Raw genomic sequence first — 26,761 nt, forward strand, 5'->3', positions numbered from 1 at the left:
TACACAGTTTAGCAAACTAATGCAGCATAAAATGCTCTTTAGTAAGAGGTATATGAGTTGAGAATCAATACAATACTTACCTAAAATTATTCTTCTATATGAAACAAAACTTCTGTTTTGATCACCGGCCCCCTCCTCCCTCCCAATTCCCACATCCTCACTGGAAATCAGACTGCATCGTAGTGGCAAGCAGGGATAAGTAATGTATTTATGGTGGATCTTATCTTGTGAACTGCTCAAAGCCTCCACATTCCAAAATTCCTTATCCTAGGAATTGCTCAATGGAACTGTGTAAACTCGGCTACTGTGCCAAACTCCAATGGATTATTTGGAATCACTGCTTTGAGATAAAAGTGGAGTTTCTTCTGCTTTGTTTTGCTATACCAGCATATAGAATATTGACCTGTTCTACGTTTTTCTTCCAGTAGTAGTGAGTTTTTAGGAAAACTCTATACAAACATGCAAATACAGTTTTTGTTGGGCTTAAGGGGTAACACATACCATACATTTAATAAATACTGCTATCAGTATGACCCAGTTGTAGCTACAAAGTGGAAAAAAAATTACTTCCAGATAACCCCCATTTCAACAAAATACATAGTCTTTGTGATATTTCTATTGATATAAACTATTAACATTGTTCATTAGCATCGTGAAGTCCAGTTAAACTGTTCATTTTGAGAAGACAGAAGGTGTGACTGAATACCTGAATCAAAAATAAATCTATCTGTAATGATTTAACCATAGAACTACTACATGAACTTCTGCTCCTACTGAAGAAACCAAATGGATTACAGATTAAAATATATTCCCTACATAAAGGTTTGTAATGTATAGCCTTAAGAACTCTTTTGTTCGCACACTACTCACTGTAAGTAGTCTCAAACAGTATTTGCCACTTGGTACTCCCTTTCATCATTAGGCTGAAGTTGAACCACTACACTTTCTTCGTTTATTCCATTTTCCACATCACTGCTATCAATATTGTCATTTTCATCTTCCTCATACTCTGAGGACTCAGTCATGTTCTGGTGGGAATGAGACTCTGACAAAGCTCCGAACGACTGGGTACTAACTGAGGCTAACGGTCTAAGCAAAGGAGTATTTTCAGACACTTCATTCTCTTCTTGGCTACTGTCTGTTTCAGAGTCAGAGTCCCCCTGAGAAGGGACCACTTTCTGCTTACACACAGGACATGTTTTTTTTGTTTTTGTCAGCCATGGGTCCACACACTTGCAGTGATATGCTGTTAGGAAACAAAATACAAGCATATCATTATCTCAGTGAAAAGGACACGGAAACCTGCTAAATGGTACTTATGATTACACAGGGGAATTTCAGAATTTAACTTGTTCAATTTCAGTCACAAGTTTGTTGACATGTAGACTGTCTACCCTTATGTACAGCACACTCAGTAGATAAGGATCTCAACCCTATGGCTATATGCAATGAACAACTATTTCCTCTACTGAATGGATCTGAGAGGAGTCCTGCAATGGGCCATTTTCAACAAAATAAACTTCTATAAATAAAAGCTTCTCAAGGAATCATACCCACCTTGCAGCAGACATGCCCACCATCACCACCCTTATAATGCCTCTAGCCTCCACCAAGATGTATCGATCCACCTTGTTATTAAAGTTACTGCATGATTTTGCAGATTTTAAAATGAGGTCTACAGTTGGCATTGCAACGATACTGACCTTGTTTAGAAATACATGTTTGAAAGTGTCTTTCTTAAGGCATTAAAAGCTTAGCTCTGCTTAGGAACAGAGACTTCTATCCACCAAAGAGGTTCAGTATTTAGAGGGGCAAGCATGTTGCGTTCAGTGCCTGTTCAAGCATGTTTAGCAGCATGCCCTCCACAAGAACTGACAGTGGTAGTTTTGGGTTTGGTTTTTATTTGTCATCAGCCTTTCATAGTGGTGATCAGGTTTAGTTAACTTTGCAGTTCTAGTTGAGACAGGTGCTATGGATCTGTTCTTTCTCTTCTCAGAACTTTGTGTCAGATCGTTGTGGAGTTGTTTTTTTTTTTATGACTGAGGACCTACAAAACTTAGTCCGTCGTCTGCTGTGTTCACAGGTGATGTAGGGCTGCAACATCAGTTGCCTCTTTTTTAAAATCTTAGTGATGTGGTATTTGCTGTTGCACTGCCTGGTCAGAGCAGTAATTTAATGAGAAAAAGCTGGGCAAAACTGCACCCAGCCAAAATGACTGTAATATAGTTAATAGACTGGGAGGTAGAAAGGATCTCAATCTAAGAAGGATGAATCCTAACTTTCTTGACAGATTGTACACAGTTTTTATAAAAAAAAGTGTTTCAGTTCAGGAAAGCTCTTGGGCCCAGGCCTCTTCCAGATTTCTAGATATTAAATCTTAAAATGCTTCTTGTACTTGCATTCAGTTAAGATCAGTCTTGTCTTGTGGACAGCTACATACACGACTACTAGATAGACCTGCAGTGGGCTGTATTTGAGGAAGACTGTTCACAGCTGGTGCACAATTGTCACTGTAAAAGTACGCCACTAATTTTGGCACGTGCAACACTGACTGCCAAGTACAGTCAAGGCAGTGGTCTGTACGGCTTCAGGTCAGACTGGACCCTTTCATCTCTATGTCACCCGTACCTGAATTACGTTTCGTGGTTTAATTGTCTTGGAGAAAGTGAAAGCCTATTTTTTTAAATGTAAAAAGTAACTCTGGAATGCGTTTCCCTATTAAATAGAGTCATTTAAGGGACAGCATCAAGCCATGATTTTCTTTCATATGCACATTCAAAGGAAAATGCAAAGTAGGAATGCTAGTCTTTTTTTTTTTTTTTACTTTTAAAGAGGAAAGGAGAGTTTTCTCTTTTCCCAATTTGTATATATACTCCTGCATAACATACATTTATAAATCAATCAAACAACATATTCACTGTGGGCTTTAGCCACAGTGTTTTAGAGAGCTATTTTAATACACAAACCAAACCTGAAATACAGCTGCTTACCATGAGAACACGGAAGGATTCTGAGCTTGTCCCCATCCTCATATTCATCCAGACAAATGGCACATACATCGTATTCGTCTCCTGTAGCATATAATTGACAATCAGTTTAAAAGATTTGTAACAGACCTTTCCAAACTCATGCATACAGGTTCTTCCTGTTAGTTTCACAGGCTAAAGAAACTCCTTCTCTTTCCTGTCCATGCATTGGTTAGGTTCTTTGAAGCTATACAGTTGACTGCTGTATTTCTATCCTCATTATGAGTATAGCTCGTTCACTTTCCCTCCAGGTTAATAAAAATGTTTTAAAGTGTGTGAAATACTTTCTCTAGAATATTCAATCATTCTTATTAAAAATAAGATAAAAAGATTTAAAATAGAAGATTCACTTTACTATACAAGTATTAGTGTTATTGAGAAAACTTAGGCAGAAAAATAGCAACAAAGACAACTGGGTAAAAAAGCAGAATAATCAAGAATGACAGTCTGGTCACAGGAGAAAGTTTACATTATTTTTGTAATTCAAACCTCACAAATAAGATATACATTAGTGACAGTAAGGATGTCACGTACACTGTTGTGATACATTATATGACCAAAAATAAGCACCTGTTAGAAAAAAAATGTATTCCTGTTTCATTTTTGTCAAGGGCTTGAGAGCATGGTCCTTTAGTTTACCCAAATTGTTACTTCCCATTTCTTGCAAGACACTGGCCCTGTAAAGTTTGCAGTTACACCAGCAGGTTACGTCCTTGTGATTTAACCTGGCCAGCAGCTCAGTTCCACCCCGCCGCTTGCTTGCCCCCTCCGTGAGACAGGGGAGAGATCTGGTAAAAGTGTGAAAATGCTTGGGTTGAGATAACAGGCAACGCAAAAGTTGCACGTGCAAGCAGAACAAGATAAGGAATTAATTCCCTGTGCTTCATTTTGTAAGGAGCCGTATTTCCTTACACGCCTTGTGAATACTTACCTGATCATGCCCTGAGAGGAACCCAAGCACTGAAAGCATCCCTTTCACTGTTTGGATCCCTTGCTTTGACATCAGCTGTGTTGAGTAGCTGCTCAGCTCTGTCATGGCTGGGAAAGCTCTGGCCATGCACAGAAAGCCACTGTATCTGCAGAAGTTGGTGACCTCTTCACTTGCACACCTCTTGCAACTCAGACACATCCAATGCTGAGACTCACTATTTCCAGATGGTACTTCTACTATGCCATTAGCACTTCATTTAGATGACTGAAGCTGTCTTGGCACTGTCCAGTACTGCACTGTCTCTTCACTAGCAGTTGCTCGCTAGGGCTGCACACCCTCCTGACAGTGAAAAAAACCCACAATGTACCAGAAAAAAAAAAAAAAAAACAAAAAAAAAACCCCAACCCAACCCAAAAACAAACGTCTGGGCCAGCCGGCCTCTCCCTCTGTTAAGCCCTGCCTGTCACAAGGCTAGAAACACAAGTGCCAGCAGACTGAACTGCAAACTCCCCTATCACTTGACTAACACATGTTTGGTCAAGGGACTGGATAGTTACAGGATCAAATGATTCACTGCATATTTGTACATCCTATTGTAAGGGCAGTCATCTGCTCAACACGTGCTCCTAGGGTGCCTGCATCCTGGCTGCATGCTTTGTGATAAGGAAAGGCACCAACAACAGCACCTCAAGAAAAAAAGACAATGTGGGCCACCTTGCCCAAAGGATGCACACCCCAGATACAGCCTGCAAGACCCAGGACAGGGGGCCAAGAACCACATCACTCTCACTGCATACTGTGGCTAGGTATTCACAATAGCAGCCCTAGCCCACTAAGTCTGCCCATTGCCAGCCTGCACCATCTTCCCAACTGCCTCTTCATGCCCCTGTGCTCTGCAGTTTACATTTTCACCACCTACAGAGCTAGCCAAACTCCTGGGGTTTACCATGCAGCAGACGAGTGAGGGAAGTAAGAAGACATAGATCCCACCAGGAAGAGTTTGTGCAGAGAAGGTTCACTCGTACACCAAAACACAGATGGGAAAAGGCATACAGCATGAACACACACACAGCTCTGTGAGAGAAAGGAGGCCCTGGTTACCTTGTCACCTCAAGGTAAAAGAAAAAAGGACTGACATGGTGTATCTTGTTTCCAGGGCCCTCTCAGTGCAGCTTTTCCCATCTCCTTCCAAATTCCACCTAACCTGAGCCCCCTTCCATCCCACGTGTTATCTCATCGGTCACACTCAAAACTCCACACTTCCATTTGCCACTGTGTCACCTTAATTGTCTCCCAGTAAACATCTATCAAGTCTTGTCTGGACTATCTGCTGCACTAACACCTCATTGCTGCATGTCACTGACGCTTCACATTGGAGAAGTTAGATTTAAGCGTGCAAGACTCACGTGTGCTAAGGCTAGTTAACAGCCACCACAACAATATTTTACATAGTTCACCTTTCAACATACACATCACACACAGTAATCTGTGACACAACACTGTTCACCACAAATTTAGATTTTTTTTTTCCTCACAGCAGTTCTCATATTACTTCCCAAAGCACTGTCCAGATTACACACATGGGACTGAGATCAACAGGGGACAAATCAAAAGCAGAGTTCACGCTTCAAGCTCTTTCAAAAGTGGTGATAGAATACACAAGTTGTCAAAGTGTTGTTCTGGGGAAAAGGTAGAAATAATGGGGCAAATGTTGATACTGTGTAGGCACAGCAGGCCCACATTTAGGTCATGAGCTTACCCTACGTTAACAAGAAGCTTACGAATGGCAGAATCAGGCAGATTTTGCATTACTCGGGAGAGATGTCCTTTCAACACAAAAGTTCAAAACAGTAGCATAGCTGTCCTTTTTACTGTAATGAAACTACACGACAGGAGAGAATCTCAGCTAAAAATGTGTTTGGATAACATGCTGCTAAGCCAAATGCTTTTCTACACATAGTAAAATTAGCTACATTGGGAATTTAGTCAGTTTTCAAAGAAAAAGTTAATTTTCCTATGCAAATCAGCATGGTTGTTCTGTTTAGTGCATGTAAGGACAACAAGTACACCACTGCAGGAAAAATCAGGAGCTATGAAGGACCTGGGCTTCCAGAGAAGCTGCAGAGAGCCAACAGAAATAGTGACAGTGACCTGTCAGTGAGGCAGGGGCATAAAAGGTGAATTGCTATCATCAGCTCAAATTTCAAGTAGTTTTGGGGGAAAAACAATCTGCAAAATGAGATGGTTTAGTGACAAAAGAGGGCAAAGGTGTACTGTTTTTCTGTTTATGTGTTCGGAGTAAGATCATTAATAAAGCACAAATGTTAAAAATTAAAGACTTAAAAATTTCTAAAAAGCAACTTGACTAGAATTTTTTCATTAACAGTGTAACAATGTACTTCTGAGAAAAATAAACTTTCTTTGCAGATGTAAAAAAAGTCAAGCAATTTTGATTCCGAACTGCAGAAAACTGTCAAACACAATGTAACATCTTTTCCAGTTTAGTCTGCAAAAAATCTTTAACTCACCATTAGTCTTGATCATGTTTAAATACTTTCTCATTAAAAAATAGTAATAAAACCACCCTACCAACTGAAAAAATTACAGTAGTAGCCTAAAAGCATTTGTATATTCACACTGAAATAACTATAGCTTCAGCTTTTAAGTACAGACATGGTTTATATTCCACAATACCAGAACAGGAGGCAAATGCTCCTCTGCCTTGATTCAGGATTTTTGCAAGCCTTCTTTTCAGATATTAACAAAAATGTGCTAAGAACTGAGCCAGCTCATTAACAATAGGGCTGTTAAATTTATCTGAGTTTGTGTTTGCTGTGTTATTATATTCCAAGGTCACAGTACCATTCCAAGGTATTTTGCACATTCCAAGGTCAAAGTACCATCAACTAGGATGTAAAAAATAAAAAATCATACAGGATTGATTTCTGTAGTTCAGAGAATTATATTACCATAGAATCCCATATTGTTGTGTACACAGTTCTCTGAAGTCTATAGCAACTAACATTCTGTATGTAGACTTAAAAATTTTCAGTGTAAAGTACATTCATGAAAACAGTTCTGTTATGGGCTTTCTAAAGGTGCTGTAATTTTTTTTAAATATATAAAACACCTGGTGTTGTTTATCTGGAATGTCTCTTCTACATCGTAGAAAATACGGAACAGGATCTTATGCAGGATCATGACTGTCATCTGGTGCTGTTCTGCTAATTTTTTAATTTTTTTTTTTTTTTTTTTTTTTTTTAGGACTTCAGTATTTTAGAAGTGCTACATACAAAATTGAAACTTGCCACCTGTTAGAGTGAAAGCATAGGAACATACAACACTTGAAGGGCTATCCACTATGGTGCTCGATATATTTCTGGAAGGTGTAAGGGAAGCCCCTTACAGGGAGTTGCATACAACTCTTTTCTTGCCTCACTCATAAGGCTTGCTCTTTTATTCCCTGTGCAACCTAAGCTCCGCAAACAAGCAAAGGAATAGAAATTGAGCCCACTGATTTTACCAAAATATAGGTTACACTTGATTACTTATGTTTTATGATGGTCATGATAGGATTTCTACTGAATTTACCTTCTGTCTATGCCTGACACTTCCATTTTAGAAGAAAACAAAACTGAAAACAAAACAGAACAAACCCTTCTAACATTCCTCTCTTATGAAGGTATAAAACCAAGTACTTTAAGTAGTCCACAATTATATAGCCTATACAAAACCCAGGCACATAAGACATCCTAAGAAGGTTGAGTTCTTCACGCTACTAAAAGGATTTCTTTATTTGCGGGTGTAAGATAGATGCTAAAATCTATTCACACCTCTGCAATAACAGACTGATCTCTAATGTAGTAAGGTCTTGTGTTACCTACTACCTGACTTCTGCATTATTATATATCACACTAAATGAAACGGTCAGCCAGCACTATGGGTACAATTAACAAAGACACAACCAATTGTTTAATTGCAGGTTTGCTAAAACTAGTGGTTTGACAGGATAAAGAGAAGGGAAGAAGGACTGCAGAGATAAGTGAAGGAGCACATCTGCAATATGCTTTGCTATCAGCAACGGTAAATTATGGAGTGATGGAATTAGTACATATGCATTAATTATATTGCTTTCATTACAATTTTTTTTTAAAACCAGAAAGGCAGTAAAAGGAAGATTAATGCAAAAAAAAATAAAATCATGCTACTGATAGAGCTTTGCAACAGTTTCCGTAAGAGCACTGCAGAGTAGTACACTCTCAATCCTACTTTATAGGGATTGAAGAGAGCGGGCAGAGATTACCATTGTTTTATCTCAGCATGCAGTAAATCAAACTACAAGTTGCAACTCAAGACCTCCTAGTACACAGGTCTGTTGTCCAATATTAAAACCGAATTTTCATCTGTTTTACAAAAGATAAAATTCCAAGGGCTTCTGTGATGGCACAAAGTCTGTGAAATGTAGTCCATGTTATTTTTGTTAATATATATTGTTCAACATAAAGGCAAAGCTGATGACCACAGCTGGAAAATAACACCGCTGTAATTTCGCATTTCAGAAAACAAGCACAGTGGACACGAGAACCACTTACAAACACCATTTTCTTGATAGTTACTATACAACAACAGGAGAAGATAAAGGGAAAGTGGGAAAGAGAACAAAATCTCACAGGCAGGTAGGAAAGGTCAGAGATTAAATGGAGTCCATCACTACCAGACCTACATCACTGAAGTAAGAGTCTTCACCTAATCTAACCAATGCATTTCAGCTAGAGCTTTAAAAAAAAATTACTTCCTCTTTTGCTATGGCATCCCTTCTCTCTGTTGTTTCTTTTAGTCAAACCATGTTTACGGATCATTTATAATCAGCACATTATTATCAAGTTCAACACAGAAATGAATGTTAACCATCAGTCAGCGCTGTCAAGGGCATCATATCTCACATTAAAAAAAAACCCATTCAAATAATACAGCTGCCTTTTCTTTTCCACTAGTCATTCCACATTTATAAGACAGTCCTGAAAAATGATAGCACACTGTTCTGGAGTAGGCTTATCTCACTAAGGCATCCCCTGGCAAATGAAAAAAAAATATGCAGTGGTAAAGCATGTCATCCATTTCTGGGCCAAGCAAACACCGCTAACATTTTCTCAGCAAGGCTGACGCTGAAGTTGTCACACATGGTGGCTACAGATCTCTCCAACAGCACCTCAGATAACTGCAACGAAAGTACTCCTCTGACTCTTGCCAAGAGTCACGCACCAAAGCCTACCTCACCCAACACGACAGCCCATCCTTCACTGCACAGTAATTCACACCAAGCCCTCGGCACAGCTGCTTCACCTACGCCTTGTGGATCCATCAGCTGCAGCCCATCTGCTACCTTTCTCCAACAGGTCATCACATACATTAGTTAAGCTACTGCCCAGATTCTTGCTCTCATCATGGCCTGGGGAAGGGAGGCAGCCTGTGCAGCAGCCTGGACCAGAAACGCCAGCCCTCATCAGCGCCAAGACCTGTACAATTTCACTGAAGCCTCCTCGACTAGTCTACAAGTTAGTTTCACCTCCATGGCTACATGCCCCTCAAAGAACAGAAGATTCAATTTTTAAAAGGGACACTTTGCAGACACCTTTTTTCTCTATACCTGTTACTGTGTTTTAGAAGCTGGCTGAAACCACAACAACTTAGAGGGAAAAACAGGAAGCATGTAAACTGCTGCAAAATAAAGGGTCTTGCTTAAACAAACTGCATGAAAAACGTTTATTGAGCAAAATTATCTTCTAACTACTAAGCACATATAAATTATGACAAATTTCAGAAACACAGAACTACCCACCCAGATAAGTGTACTTACGAACAATTAAAAAAAACAAAAACCCAAAAAAAAGCAAAAATAAAATTGCCAAGACTTTGGTAGACTATATGACTTCTTTTCTCTGATAGATTGTAACTGTACTGTGTAGTCAATCAGATGGGTTAGTAATGAACAGTAATTAGATGTTATAAAGTTCGTTTACAGGAAAAAGAAATCAATTTAGGAATACATACTAAAGTGTAGAGCCACACTTAATTTGGAGAAGCTTTTAAAAAAAGCATTGAGATACATCTATTTCCCACTACTGCTCCATCATGTATCAATGTGCATAGAAAGATAGGTACACAGAAATTCAATATACACAATAGTTTAAAATATGCATCTGCTTAAAATGGCAGGTACTCTTACAGCTTGTCACAAATATTGGAGCTTTTTCCCATGTGTACATGAAGCATTTCAAAGCTGACTGTCAAAAGTTAAGCTCTTCTTTCATACTTAAACACCTAACCAAGAAGCACCATTTTTAGAAGTCTTGTGGATATACTGACTCCCAAAGTCTGGATTCTTTATCAGGTGTCTAAGCACTCATTCAGGATCTTAACTTTCAAGATTTAATATAGAAAAGAACTTTCCATGCTTTGTTCATTTTTAATTTCCCAATAATATGCCCACATATCTCTCTTTCACAGCCTTCTGTCTTCACTGAATTTAAAGTATTTTCTTTTCTACCAGAGTGAGAGATTAAAGATCTTTTCAGTCTTGTCCTTGATTCCATTTTAATGTAAAGGTAAGCTAGCTTGGAAATAATATTATGTATTCCTGAAAATAAATTCTACAATACATAACTCACGATTTTTCTAACCTGTATTTTTTTTTAAGATATTATTCTTCAGAATATTCAGGTTTGATGATGATGAAATTAAAGGCACATAAATTGATTTTTTTTTTCTGTGTTCACTTTTGTTGTAAAAGTATAACACAAAATATATCAACTCCCACTGACTTCTGCATGATCAAAATGTAGTCTAGTTTTTAAGGAACCACAAGACAACTGCCCCAAAACTCTTCCAGTGTAGAAAGCAGATTTTGATATAGCATACACTGCATTCTGTGGACTTACTGAAAGGCAAGGCTTGTTGAGCAAGACTTTGGAAAACCAGTCAACGCCACACCTTTTCTAACTACATTCTCTACTCATTACAAAAATGCTAAGTGCCCAATCTGTGTCTACTGAAATTAGAAAAAAATTCCCAGGCACTGCCGTGGTGTTTGACTCAAATCAAAAATTAGAGAGGATTCATGTATTTTCTGTATAACAGTTCTTTAGGTATGTCAGCGTACAACCACCCCTATAGAACAATAATCTTCATTACACCATCATTTGCCTAGCAAGCTGTTGAATTCTAGAAATCCACTAAAGCCAGCTTTCCCTTAAAAACGCCTTTACAGTACAGTGAAACCATCAATTAGGCAGTGATTCATGATACAAAAAGCAGTGCAATAAAGAGAAGAACCAGTATCTATAGTATCCTAGCTTCATCATTTGACTAATGTTTCAATAAAAACATTTTTAAGAATACGCTGGAGTTCCAACTAACAGAAATAATGTATTTCAATGACTGACTGCTGTAGTGTCTGCTAATGAGAGTGCAACAAGGAAGCCTTGTGCAATTTCTGTACTGGTTTTGTAGTATATCAAGACATTTTAATTCTCAGCCAGTCTGCATATGGTGTCTGCTCTGCTTCCATTAAAGAAATGTTAGAACTCTTCTGTTTCAGTGAGGACTGGGTCAAGTCAAACTGTGTACTTTCACTCCAGACTACTATCCATTCCAAGTGTACTCACAATTGTCTCCAAAACTACAAACCTCTTCAATTTTGAGGTTTTTGGGTGTTAAAAACAACGGCGTCTAATTAGTTAGACAAAGAATTATCTACTTGCCTTTCTTAAATTTATGTACAGGAAGTTTCTTAAGCTGATCCTTCCTAAGTCGATTCCTTCTTGCTCTGTGTCTGTCTTGCACAAATTTTGTGATCTGGGAACAGACGTAAGTGAGATTACATGAACAGTAAGTTAAAACAATAAAACAAGAATGGACGTTTTGAGTTACGAGTCTTCTCAGTAAATGAGGCAAAAGGGAACCTCAGCTCAAACGGAATAACCTCTTCCCTTGCCTGGACTCGAGGATGAGCCAAAAAAGCCTAAAGGATGTTCTCAATGACCATGGTACTTGGAACTAGAAGTACACAAGGCTTTTTTTGAAAGAGGATGAAAAAAGGAAATTATGTCTATGATATATATAAGAAAAAAAGGCCATGGCTGCAATCTGCTATCAGGGCCCGTGTACAGTGGGATGACATTTCAGAGCAAAGCAATTAATTGTGTTCAACTGGGTTTGCTTACATTTTCAATTATCACAGCTCTTTCAGAGGATTATTCCCATGTTTCCATAGTATCTAGATGTATTATGGAGAGGAGTAAAGGGACTGCTTCACACCTTGTCATCTTTAACTATACTATAGATTCTGTTTTCATTTCCTTAATAGCCCCTACTGCTATTTCTATTCAGTTCCTAATTCTACGTTCTGCAAAATGACATTCTTTTTAAAATATGATGAAAAACAGCCTTAACCAAAGCATATACACTAACAAATCCCTTGAAATTTTCAGAAGTGCTCTACAGCTACCTGCACTGTGAATAAGGTAAACATTGAAAGAGTATTAATCTTATAAACAACATTAATATCTCTAACTTTAGGCATCTTTGAAAGTTAATGATATACTTAACAACAGATTATTTTAAGTATGAAGGCACGGATATTGTGGACAAAAATTATTAGGGCCTTTTGAAACTGTAATTGATTCTGGTAAAACAAAGTTTATTTATCTTTCTACATCACACATTACTTCACTTCTTAATCATATATACATGAATCAGGCAACCTGACACTCCTTTCTTAGTTAAAAATGAGATTTCCAGAAAGAAGCAGGGCTGAAACTACAAATGAATGAGGGTCAAATCCAACCCTGGCATCAAGCTCTCTGCACCAATTTATTGTTCAGTAGTCTAATCTATCGAGATCTCTCCATTAAAGCCTCTCTACAGTCAAGGGAACCAACACCTCCTCATTTAGTATCTTTGGCAAATTTACTTAGTGTGCACTCATCTCCTGTATCCAGGTCATTTACAGAAACATTGAAAAGAACTGGCTATGAAGTTGAACACCATTAACGGCTGACTGCCAGTCAGATGCTATGCCATTTACTACAACCCTTCAGCCAACTGTTCACCCAGTGTATTGTGTACCTGTCTAGCTTTAGGAGGACATTTTGTCTAGAAGGATACTGCAAAAGTGAGTATCAAAAGCTCTGCTAAAACAAACAAACAAACCCCCCCAAAAATATAAAAAAAAACCACCACAAACCCCAAAACACTAAAATCAAATCAACCCCAAAAGCCAAAACTCCACACGTCCATTACCTTCCCTTCATCCCCTGAGTGGATAACCCTGCTGTAAAAGGATATTAAGTTGGTAAGGACTGACTGTCCATTCATGAACTCGTTAGCCATGACTGATGACTGCATTATCTTTCAAGCGTTTTTCAGTAACTCCCACAATTTCCTCAATAATTTTACAGGACAATGAAGCAAGACTGACAGGCCTATAACTACAAGGGACTTCCTTTTTCATCGTCTTGAAAACAGGGCACATAACATTTGTGTAGGTTCAAGTCAACTAGGACATCTCCAAATTCACAAGATTGTCAACAAATAACAGAGAGGCTTCACACCAGTTATGTGCCAACTCTTCCAATACCCTAGGATGAATCCCATTGGGTTCCACAGACTTATATGCAGTCAGCTGCAGCAGCAAATCCCATACAAGCTCAAAGTCAGCTGGGAGCTTAATCCGCCAGTCGCAGTCCTCCAGCTCAGGGCTCCAGGGGTCCCAGGGCCCATCACTGATGTTAAAAGAGACAACAACTCTTAATCATAATTTACAGGCATGCCCATTTTTACACTTGCTCACAGTGCATAAGCACAAGGCACTGTTCTGAGCTTGCTGACTGACTACTATACCTGCATTAAGACAAGCAGTGAGACCTGCTTTGTGGAACAGTGGGATTGCTTATTTAAGCAGTACAAGTTTGGTAAGGTGGGACACACTCTCAAGTATGAGAGCTCAAGGACAAGTCATCCTTTACAGGGAAAAAAAAAAAAAGTGCTTGTGCAGTGGAGAGCAGCAGCAAGGACAATTCAAGTAGCTATATGACAGGCAGAATATCCAAAGGGCTCCTAATGTGCCTTTGCCAAAATTCTGCAGTTGTTTATTATACTGAGCAATAAAGGATTACGGCATGGTACAGGTATGTATAGAAAACAAAGCTTTTGTTGGTCCTCTGTGTCCACTTAACTTCAGTAAGTGAAGTATGACTATTTGTTTGAAAGAAATTGTTATTAAAAGAAGGAACTTACCATAAATATGACAATGAGAATAAGACAAATCCCTACTATTATTAGGAAAGGGATTAAGTAGTACTCCAGAGGAAGACTGAACTCTGGGATTAACACAACATGGCCACTGTGGGAAGAAAGAGATAACAGTTTCTATAATACCTCACAACACAAAAAATTCAGCTGATATCCACATAAGGCAAAGCCAATTAAATAGAAGGACAAAAGAAAGTTTTTTTTAAGTCCAAAATATTGTAAGAAACAACTTACTGGCTTCAACCATAGATACATCTAAAGCAACAAGTAAAACAACCTCACAGCTGCTTTGATGACAGAATGAGAAAAATATGACTACCAAGAAATACTGTGAAATCATTCCTGTTTACTATTATTAGTAACAGTATATTAATATTAATAGCATTATTATATAACATAAATTATAAGACATATTAATTATATATTATATATCTAGATTATATTAATGTAGATGTGTATATATTTAATATTAGTAGTATTATTACTATTATTTTGAGTTACAAAGGAGATTTATTTTCAAATCATGAAGCATGGTAAAGTTCACCCTTCATGCTCTGGAGAGGCAATGAATTACAGTACAGGAACAAAAAATCTTCCCAGTGAATCTGATAAGGATGTTGGCAACTGGACGTTTGAATACTAATATTTATTTATACTTAAGTAAAATGCCATTATTATTCTGCTGCCACAAGCAGCCAGAAACATCTGAGAAGACAGAACTACTAACACTTCTACATATTCTATAACCACCACTCATGTGGAGCCACTCTTTACTCATCAACTAGTTTCATCAGCAAGTTGTCTACTTAAGAATGACACAATCTAGTTCTTCTGATTCATTTAGTGAAAGGATATCAGAGACCCGAAGAAGCAAGACTCATAAGACTAATAATACAAACCACACCTCATTTTCCATCCTACTCAAGGTATTTTAACCATATTATTCTTGCATTTCTTTTTAAAGTTTTAAACTTGAAGCAGTACAAAGCTAATCATGCACCCCATTAGAATTATCTTAAAAGCATCCTGCAGATTCACCTAGTGTAGGAAGCTACCTCTGATTTCGTCTAGAACTATTAGTAAAGGATGATTTTATTGTTTTTTTAAAATACCAGCATCTGACTTCAATAGGAAGTGACATCTTGTAAAAAGAACACATCCTTAGATCTGAAATACAGATACTCCTACAATCATTTCTGTGATTCCTACACAAGTAGGTAAACTCATATGTTTTATGCTATATGAAAATTAAAGGAGTAACATCTGATAAATATATGGTAATTCTGTTGCAAGAAAGCAATTTGTATTAATTTTTAAAATGCTTTCTTCTCATTGCTCACAGGTACAAGATTTCACCTGGAATGCCTACAGCCTCTGACATCCTATTTTAAATCCACATATATTGAAAAGGCAAAATGACTTAATGCAAGGAATAATACAGCTGCATCTGAGGTAGCTTACCCCTTTTCGTAAGTAAATTCTTCTTTAAGAGAATTAGCTGATGTCTCGCCAATAAAGACAGAAGGAATGTCAATCTTCTTTAAAACCTCAACTGTATAAAAAAAAAGCAGGAAAATAAAACTATTATCATGCACTCTATGAGCATTTTTAATACATAAGACCTGAACATTTTGAGACTATCACAACATGAAGACACATTTTAACATTACAACATATAGACTGATGCACATTCATGCCACACCTTTCCAACATGTAAGAACTGGTATTACTCTTCCTACCAAATATCCAGGGACTTTACTGCAGATATGTAAAACAAAATTCTTAGCAGAATATTTAAACAGAGCACAAAACCATACTATTTTTTTTTTTTTTTTTTTTTTTGGTCAAAAAAAAAAAAGAGGCATCATCAGAGAAAGTTGAACCAGAACTTTATTCCTCCTAGGAGACTTGGTAAAGTCACACAGCTCCACTAATTTCCAGAATTTCTGGCAATTTACAAGATTTTGTGATCTGGTAGTATAAGTTTTAATTAATCTTTCTTCCCTCCTTCTCACCCTAAAAATAAATGAACACAGTACAAAGAGCTATGGCTAGAAAAGGTCATAAAGAAGAAGAAAGAATGAACAAATCCCACACCTTTATTTCAAACTTGAGAAACTGGATGGACCTGTCTCCCTGTTCTCCGCTTACTACTGAAGGCAATAATGTAATCAAAAGATGCAGCACAAATGAAAAATTAGTGAAAAACAAATCCCATATTCTAGGAAGCCTTCTCCTCACTCCACTTTATACTGATTTGCACCTGACTTACACTTCACATTTAAAGGTCAAACTATCTTGAGTTTAGCCAATACCAAGGCATTCAGGTAGGTTCCCCAAGGCAAAACCATTCATTGCTTGGTGCCACCTCACACTGGTCAAGCCTGCAATTGTTGTGAACTGGTTCTACATTTTAATTCCTTGGCGAAACCTGAAAGTAACATTCACACCTTGAGAATTCATTAAAACCACTTTCATGTAGCTTTCTGGGCTACTCAGCTGCCATTTAGTTTGCTGAAAGCTCATCTCCTACTTTATTCAATGATGTTTCCACTTGGAAAGGCTTTTTTTTCCTCATTTATGTTCTTGTTCCATATTGAGAAAGCTTAAAAACCAGACAAAATAAAGAAATGCCACAAAATTGTAACAGCAATATACAAAACCCACATACCATAAAACAGAGCCAACATTTTGACTAGACTACAACATGTTCTGGACATAGTCAGTCCATGAAAGGCTAGAACTGGAAAAGCTAGCAAGAGAATCAATGAGAAAATGACACACTGGTCTCTAAATATTATTTTTTGCAACTGAAAATAGGTACATCTAATACGTGTTCATATGAAACTGGAATCCATTTTTCCAAAGACAAAAATGTACACAGCATTGCAACAACAAAATGGAATCACTAACAAATGCTAAAAAGTTGTATTTCAAAGTCTGACTTCCTTCCAGAAGAGTAGGGTTTTTTTTATTTTTCCTGTGTTTCTACTTAATTAACAACACATCAGCTATTTTCCACATCAGTCATACCTCATAAATGTAACCATTTAACCCAGAGGAGATGAACTAAAATCTAATGAACAAAAGAAACAGAATGTATAAACCAAATGTCCCAAATCAAAGCACAAGTATACGTATATGTTCTTAAATGGATCTTTCTCACTTGAAAATGTTAGAAGCAGGAGGATTTCTGTTGGGTATGTTTTGTTTTGTTGCTTCTTTTGTTTTCAAGCGACAGTTCTTCATAATACTTTATATTGATTTTAATACTGTACACACTAGCGTGTGAAATGATCTTCAAACAGGAGAGAAGAAGTGATACCTGTACTTACTGTCGTTGGATCCCATGCTTATGAGGTCATCAGAATCGACATTGTGAACTATAGCCGCCTTGTATCCAGCTCTCTGTGCATTTAAAACCTGTAAGCCATACAAAATACATATTACAAAGATTACTGCTTCAAAATACAGTAACCCATCCAACGTCTCTATAACAAGGTGCACTTTCAGGAAGTTACAAATATTAGTACAACGTAACTTGCACTTATAAAACAACTGTCACCCTTCAAAATAAAATCATATCTTTTTTCCCCACACTTTAACAGCTTTATATACTTTTTAAAAAAAGTTGCAGCATTCAGATATTAGGGCATCACAACAGCTTTATCAATCAACAAATACCAAGTACAGCTCCACCCTTACAAACAAACCAATCTTACAGAACCCTGTCCTTCACCAAATCACCAAGAAATTACCACCATCTCTCTTTTACAGTGGACTATCAATCACTAAATATGAAAAAACGACAGAGGAATATTCTGGTGCTCTTGGTCCAGATGTCACTCTTGAAGTTAGGAGAGGGGAAAACATATGTTCACATATATGTGTGTGTATGAATGTCCGTGTATATATACAAATATATACTCTCCCAATTTCTCTTCTCAAGAGACAAACAATAACGAGGACCATGAGTTGTAAAGCTGGAAAACTTCCATGGATAGTTCTGAAAAAAGGTCCTCTAGGTCAAGCTTGAAATACAAAGTCTTCTTGCATGCTGCACAACAGCAAAAATAGGCAAAAAAAAAAGAAAAAATAAAGCATGATAATTTAAAAATAAACCAGTCAAAAGTAAGACAAAAAAAGTATTAAAAGCATTGAACATCCACATATCTGAGCTTGTGACACACCACCAGTAATGGGAGTCATCAGTGATAATAAATATCACCAATCAGCAAGTGTTGAAACTGAAGAAAGGAAGACAAAAGTTCATTTAGTGACCTGAGTTTCAAAGCTCCCTGGTTATCACAGGTTCTTAAATCTTCATAGCTACATAAATGTGCTATGTTAATTAGTGACAGCTTCCATGAAATGTTACTTTTTTTTGTTCGCTTCTTTCATTTCTTTAACATCACATCCTGAATAGGTGTTTTTAAGAGTCCATTATACAATGAAATACATCCTTCAGCACAGGTAGTAAGTAATTTATATTCATTAAGAAAATGTTTTAGTCCTCTACACACTTTTGCCACTTACTTTTAACACAGGGCCTTTGTTTAACTATCAGACTACAAAACAATGGTGCTAGCACAAAACCACAAGTAAATATGCCTACAAGATACTCAGCTGACACAGGGTTACTCAAGAGTGACATCAATGTAATCAAAGCCAAGCACCCTCTGTACAAGCTACCACTAAGGAGCAGGGGCTGCAAAAACCAGCAGCAATGCCCTGTTCAATTGTGTTGTGAAGCTGCAACATCACCCTGCTACCCACACCCCAAAGACACAAACATTCACCGCACCAAAACTCGGGCATTAACCTAGGAGCACACAGGTACCCATACTCACCTTGGAACTTCAGAATCACTTCCTGCCTTGCTCTTTGTCTACTCAAGAAGTGTGTGGGAATTCATTTTTCCATGGATATTACATGGAATATAAAACATAACCAAGAAATGCTTACATACAGAGCTGGTGTGTCTTAATTGTTAAAGAACTGACCACGGAAATCCCTCAATGGTAATGCGCATGAATCTTCCATTTTCCACAAGGATCACTCATTGACTGTGTGTGGCAAATCAAGATGTGTAAGACTAAAACAAGAATTCACATTTACCAAGTTGATAGTTATGTGCAAAAGGAATTCTGCACGTCCTCCCCCTGCTTGACTATTGCCTTGAGCAGTGCAGCCTTCCATAGCTTCTCAGAATTTCAGAGTTCCGTTATGAGCAACAGAGGTGTGTTTTTTTTCTAGTTTAGCACCACGGTAAAAAAGCTAAAGGCTCAGTTGTAATGTTGATTTCTTCAAAAAAACAAGCTGGTTTTGGCAAACACACGTTTGCTGTATTTCTGATTAAAAATGTATTCCGCTAGAAAAATTCTGACCTGTTTCTTTAAAAGTCTCTTCAGTAGTAGTACTGTCCCATCAATTCAGGGGCAGCAATAAGGGAAGCAAAGAAAATATAAAAAACAGAAGTAGTCATTTGCTCTTCCTTTTCCCACTAGAGCCATACGCACACACAGTGACACGATTCACTGTACAAAACACGTGACAATCCCAAGTGAGATGTGAAGGTAGATGATGTGAGCAGTGTGGCTGCTTTTACAGCTGGAACCTACACTCTGGGTAGAAATGACATGTTTAACCACAACAATACCTAAGTGGACATAGCACACAACCGCAAATACAGTTGGAACTCCTTTCAGTTCGTGCAAGTCAAGAAAACTTCAAGAGCCCTGTTTTCATTAAGACATCAATTGCTACCCCATATACCAGGGTAGTTTTCAAGAAAACTATGTATTCTAGCCCAACACAAATAATTCTAATTTTGTGTTTTTAAAATAAAACAGAATACTTCACTTCATCTGCAAATAAAAAAATATTTCTAATGGACATACTTCATAATATTAAACCTAGCTGTTGTACGTATTTAAAAACTTTCTCATCTTGCCACTTGTGCCTGTTTCTATCCACCAGTGCACTGTCTCCTCTCCCCATGAACCAGCAGTGACACTACCATTGTTCACAGGATCTCAATGTAGCCACAAGAAGGTGATCCAGCTATTAAAAACAAAACTAAATCGGGTGGCTTGCAGATTTTAGGTGCTCTTTTGCTGACTGCTTGTCCCAATAGGAAGGATAATTAATGGGCAACATATGAACCAGATCCCTTCCTGTGGTCTTAAATCATATGTAAGGTGACCAATGACTGGAGGAATGAAAAGGCTGATAAATTCACTCACAGTGCTGGATGCTGTGGAGGCAGGAGTGAATTGACTGAGGACTCAGGTGACCAGTCCAACTAACAATGCCATTATTCCTTCCTCTGCTCCCAGCTGTACTGATATCCCACCATCACTGGGGGCTCTGCCTACAATAGGCAGCTGGGGGGTTCTTCCAGTAGCTGGAAATCCTACACAGTATTTTCACTACATCAGTAAGCTCCCCCTAAACTACTGCAGACAGAGCCAGCTTTTATGCTGTTAACTTGGAGGCAGAACGCCTGATGTTAATGCTGAAGGCATGGCACCTAGTGATGATCCTCGAATCGGTTCCCACCCAAGGCTGGTCAGACCCTGTGTAAAAACCTATCAGGAAGGTCCTTCCTGCCTGGTTGTGGACATCATCCATATGTCAACCCTGATTCAGGTGCTTTTATGTTATCTCCATTCCCTGATCTCCCCTGTTGATCCCTCATATCAAAGGGTCTAACTGGCAAGAAAAGCTTATAGTGCTACCAAACGCTTTCCATCATAAAAATGCACCATACATCACCTTTACTTGCCATGTAAGTTGTTTCACAAATGAGTAAACTAAATCATATCACAATGCTGCTTTATCTGCTTGTAGACAATAGAACTCTCCCTTCCCTTCAATCAGTATCCATCCTGTAGCTAGCCACTGCTATTTTTCTGAAGCACAAATAAGTTATCTTAAATCTTTAAACAGAGAGGGAAAGGATTTTTTAATTTTTAAAAGTGTTTTGAAAGTCTTACCTTGATATCAAAGTTGCACTCAAGCCTTCGAATTAACACAATAAAAGCACTAGACGAGTTGTCTTTCAGTGGAGGTGGGGCTATAGGCTCACATGCATTCTCCGGTTTTGAATTTATTAGGAAACCCTAGAAAACAGGAACAGAAACAGGAGCTTCACTTCCCTCTGTCTTAACAAAAAGGTTGGTAGACATGCATATGGAAAAGAACTCTGTACATCTTCATGCAATAGCTAAACAAATTCTTATTATCAGTCCTACATCATAGCGAGACCTCTGTCACATCCCTGATGACCTATTTTGATTTATTGAAATCCTGTTGTCTGTAAAGAATTAGGAAGTATAAAAGAGAATAGAGTTTTCCCAATTACATCATCTGAAGTTCCTAACTCAGACTTTGCAGTATAGTCAGCATAAAGAGGACGGCATATACTAAATATAATACTGTGGAAGTATTATCCTAAGACATCTGGAGACTAATCAAGAAAACTGAAGTACAATAGCCACACAAACTCACTGTCTGGCAATTAAAAGGGGAAACCAAAGACAGCTAGCTGTGTGAAATCCACACTGAACTAGCACACAAACCAGTGGGGTAAATAAAGGCTATAGATCATTCAATCTGCCACAGGTGGAAGATTCACTAAAGCAGAAAATTCTGGCAATATTCACCTTGAAGAAATCTTTGGATTGTTTTTAGGTGACTGAGTTACCACCCCACCACTGAAAATATCTGGAGTAGAAACTCTCCTAACCTCATGCTTTAACATCTGCTGAAAAATTCCACAGCTCCCTTCAGAGGAAATGCACTCACTTGAACACTGAATGTACCAACACTAGTCCCTCTCCCCAGCGTTGTGACTTCAGGGTTGACTACTCCCTTGAACTGTCTTCCCTACCACTGTGAATACTCTGTAGATGCTGCTGATACAGAAATTCATGCAAGACAAGTGCCAAAAGAACATTGGGCACACTGCACAATGTTATTAGATTAATATTAATTGGTTTATTAATACTTTGTTCAATATTAGATTCCCTTCTGTCGGCGTCTTCACAACCAAGGTACAGAAAAACCTAGACTGCACACCTAGAGAGGGTTTCGTCTACCCTTCATTTGAAATACACCTCTTCAGAAAAACTGCTTCCTTTGTAAGGTGCCTGTGCAATAAGGTTACAGGGTGGCAGAAGCCTCTGCACACTAAGGCAATGGAGCATCACCTGTGATAAGTATTCCTACAACATCCACCCTTGCTTAAACCTCTTCTAAACCTGGACCAAATTACCCTACAGATAAAGAGGGGTGAACTGGCAGAAAACACAAATATAAGTAATATGTTTTACGCAAACAAAGATCATGAGAAGCTGTACTGCTGTGGGCTGAAGAAATTATTGCCACAGTTCTAGATACATCTTGAGAGCTTTAAACTCTGTTTTCATTGACAGCTTTAGATAGAGAGGTACCATCACCTGTACGGCAATAATTAATGATTATATAATTACACAAACATTTATATATTTGAACTGACAGTTTATATATAATACGGAAGTTTATATATAAACTTTTTTTTGGCTTGTGTCTGCTAGTCATAAAAAAGTACCTACATTTATACTTTGCAGTAGTTATTACAGAATCTGTGTTTTATATTAATAAATATTAATTGTAAGAATTGAAAAAGTATACCATTTTCATCCTGTTTCAATCAATATCATAGCATTTTAAAAACAGAATTAAAATCTTAATGCAAGAAAAGTTTTAGTATTATATTCAGGACTAAGACTCATTTCTACACAGGTGATGACATCTACCTTTGTTACGACACAGCCGTCTGACATTTAAAAGGTTAGAATCAAAGCTCCTTATATCTATTTTTGATGTATTAAACAGGCTTGCTGCTTGGGCAAATCACTTAATCACCCTCTGTTTCTTGATATAATCAGTAAGCAACTGCACAGCTCTAACACCACTCCTCCCTATGAAAAAGCCCACTTGGTATGAAAATGAAGTCTTCCTGAAGCTTCATTTGCAGAGGTATTCTTACAGCACTTCACTCCCCTTTGGGATTAAAAGGGCACTATACAATCAAAGAGCAATCCAGCTTGGTACCTGCACATCAGTTTCATGCTTTGCATGTTTTTGCTCACAAGCATTGCAGTATCATCGATGCTGTGGAGAGATTTTGGGGCCACACAGACTACAGAGAGAAAAAACAGGAAAGCTGCTCTCTGCCCTCATGTGCTATCCATGGTCTTCACAAGTGTGGAAATGACTGTTTTTCAGCTTACAAAAAAGTGCTCCGCAGATACAGTCCTCTATGTATATATTTGGGAAATAGATATTTAAAATTAGTTCTTTTTTTTACCTTCAAGCCTTCTGCTGGCAGTCTGTAGCCAAATCTAGCAGGGAGATCATCAAAGGTCTGTGTTCCATTTTCAAGGTTATACTAAGAGAAATTAATTTTAAAGAAAATTCAGGTTTGCAACAAGATAGAAACAGATAACTCTAAAAAGAAATAAACAACACTGCTACTTTTTTTTATACGGAAATATTTATCAGACATAGGACCTCTTATGACCATGTCAATGAAATCACAAAATTGTTTCTTCCACTTGTCCTCCACTAGCATGGCAACATCATTCTTTTCTTATTCAGTTGTCAAAACAAGAAAGTAATACATGTTTCATTAAATTATCTGTATGTTAAATCTTTCTTTCAACAATTCAAACACCACCATAATTTCCAGAAGTGAAACTACAAACAACTGAAAAGAGCAAAAATTGAGGAGCTGGGGGTTTTGGGTGTGGGGTTTTTGTTGGACGGTGGTGTTTGGTTGCTGTTATTTTTTTTGCTTTGAATTCACTTGCATATAGGGAAGAACAGCTCTCAGCAGGTGGTTTACTGTAGGCTAAGAATAGCCTCCATATGTTATCCCTTCTCAATACCCTGCTAACCATGCAGGTTTGTAGCTGAAAACTCTTTCTACAGTTTTATATTAACTCTGAGCTTTCATTTCAAAACAGAGGAATACTGTAAAGACCTTAAAACTGTGGAAGCTTTGTTTTTCTGTTCATCTTCTGTAGCTCTATAATATACCTAACCAATGCAGAATCCATACAATAAGAAGTGCAAATTGTATGTTAAAACTTGTTTCATTAAAAGTAAAAAAAAAAAAAAAAAAAATAGTAGTAAGTTAGTTTCAGGCAAAAGTTGTGACTTACACAGTAATTTACTTGAATACACATCAGTTGTTAAGTTTTATTAAATAGTTGAGTGACTCAGAAATTTGTCTATTCATTGTATCATCCAGCTGCGGTATGGACCAGCAAAACAAGGACCCTGTTTATTTCAGAGGGACACTTCCTAATAACCAGACTTAAGACAGGGGAAATCAAACTTTAGTTCAAAGAAAAACTCTACCATGATTATGTTAACTCTGTCAAAGGAGCAATGTTTCAAAGAAGCTTCCTTCCCACAGGCTCAGTATATTCAAGAGGAAAGAGGTAGGAATGGAGCTAAATATCATGAAAGTGGTTTTGTTCTGTGTAATCAATCTGCTCCATACAACCTCTCCTGATCTTCCATCCCACTATCATGTAGCACAGCTCTGCACCTGTACGTTGTCCTTCTCCAGCCTTAATATCCACTCACCTACCTGCTTCAAAACATCCTTCCTGAGCTCATGCTACTGTTAAGTTTTCTGTTGAATCACTTAACAAGCCCAAACTTAAGCTAATAGTCAGACACAAACCTATTTGGTTTTATCTCTTAATTAAAAAAAAAAAAAAAAAAAAATCATGCTTCATATACATGTAGCAGTACTAGACAATTCTTTGAGGCTGCAGCTATATGAGAACACAGTACCATAAAAATACACCTAAATCAGTAGGGAAGAGTTTCTTTTCTTCACAAACCCAAAACTTCAGCTGGAATTTTACTCCGTAAACAGTCACTAAACCATGAAACCTCTCAAGAATATAAGCTATATGTATGCCTTCAATATCCTGTGAGTGTGCAAACTTTCCCTCTTCTTCAGAGTCTCTTAAGCATTCCACTGGCTCCTTTATACAGCAGTTTTAGCAGGTATCTAGTTCATCTCCTTAGTTCCTGCTCAAAAGATTTTCTCAGAACAGATCTGTAACTTCCAAATATCCAATAATAAAAGACATATCATTTAGATGGAAGTATTTTAGAATACTGCGCACAGAAGCCTAAATAGAAGAAATTAAACTAAACGTCCAAAATTACTTTTTTTTTTTTTAAGTTGGGGTGGGGGTTTGTTTAGATTTTATGTATCTTTTCTAAGGGAGGAAGTAGCATGAAAAATAAGATCTTTTTACGAAAAGAGGAAGCACAGGCTTGGTGAGAGAGGAAAAGGGGGAGGGGAAATCAGGATTACGGTATAAACGCAGTTTAAAATTTCATAATAGAATTTTGATTTCATTATATGAAATTCCATAATGCAATTTTATAGTCACATTAACTAGATCTTCGGGTTGTTACTATTCTATTACTATTTTTTTGTAGATAACATTTTTGAGAAGCGTATAACATCGTTCATTATTCATCAACCCCACATTACCACAAATTTTTAAGTATTTTTACTTTAACACGTAGCTTCAAGACTTTTTCACTCTGTTCTCCTAAATTAATTGATATGGTATTAAACATTCTCCTGGACATCACTGAAAGTGGCAGAGAATACAGAGACTACAGCACTTAGGTTTCCTTATTTCAGTGGCTTCATTTCTACCCTGCAACAATACATACAGCTTTCTCTATAAAGTTACATGATACATAAAATTGGTAATAAATAGCCAGCAACAACTTCTACTGACCCTATGATTGTTATATTGTTAATTAGCCTGTTCACTTAAAATTCTACACACCCCAAAAATATTATTCTTAATGAGAACAGAGATTATCAGCTATTTTAAAATTACATCTAGGTGTAACATACACAAAAACTTTACTGACAAGGCCTCTGGCACACACATATCACTAGCCAGAGAAGATTATTTTATTTATATACAGTTACGCTACAAAATCGCATCCATCACCATAACTTAAAATTCTTTTCTGCACTAAATAATCATGGAGTTTTGTAACAGGGTTGTGACATCCTATACGATACCTGGTCACACTGAAACTTTTTAAATGACTAAAGGAATTAAGTGCTTTCACTGTCATGGTGTCTGAACACACATCATGTGTAAGCTCATCTGAAAATGCACAATTTGTTTTTATACTGAACTAAATAGTTAAGGCAATTCCATTCCAAGCAACCTGCTGTAACTTTTACTGTACTAACAGATTCATTAAGAGTTTAATAGAAGATTCAATTTATAGAGATTTCACATATGTAGAAAAAATATTCTAATACTTACTGCTAAAATATCTGCCTCCACAGGTAAAAGATGTAGGAAAGCAAATAACTGAACAGTCAAAATAGTGTATATCTGAGTGGCAGACAACATCAGCATTCCTATTGACAACAGCATAT

At 37.4% G+C, this 26,761-nt stretch overlaps 1 protein-coding gene across 1 annotated transcript; it reads right to left on the minus strand.

Moving 5' to 3' along the window:
* Window positions 1–656: 656 nt before the first annotated feature.
* On the minus strand, window positions 657–26,761 carry RNF13 (ring finger protein 13). The gene is made up of 9 exons (XM_008937840.1): window positions 26,646–26,761; window positions 23,624–23,704; window positions 21,267–21,392; window positions 17,604–17,691; window positions 15,730–15,820; window positions 14,254–14,359; window positions 11,718–11,811; window positions 2,991–3,071; window positions 657–1,246 (listed from the first exon to the last, which is right to left on the minus strand). Exons 1-9 carry the CDS (start codon window positions 26,757–26,759, stop codon window positions 882–884), a joined length of 1,146 nt encoding a protein of 381 aa, XP_008936088.1. The 5' UTR covers window positions 26,760–26,761; the 3' UTR covers window positions 657–881.

This window comes from Merops nubicus, unplaced genomic scaffold, assembly GCF_000691845.1.
Source record: "Merops nubicus isolate BGI_N331 unplaced genomic scaffold, ASM69184v1 scaffold7793, whole genome shotgun sequence".
NCBI classification, from domain to species: Eukaryota; Metazoa; Chordata; class Aves; order Coraciiformes; family Meropidae; genus Merops; species Merops nubicus.

What these genes read in the sequence shown, in the direction of transcription:
- RNF13 (XM_008937840.1), bottom strand. Translation starts at nt 26,759, where the DNA reads ATGCTGTTGTCAATAGGAATGCTGATGTTGTCTGCCACTCAGATATAC. An exon ending in GAATTTACTTACGAAAAGGG is followed by an intron (nt 14,360 to 15,729) that starts GTAAGCTACCTC and finishes TTCTTCCCACAG; the next exon opens with TGGCCATGTTGTGTTAATCC. An exon ending in TTCTCATTGTCATATTTATG is followed by an intron (nt 11,812 to 14,253) that starts GTAAGTTCCTTC and finishes GTCTGTTCCCAG; the next exon opens with ATCACAAAATTTGTGCAAGA.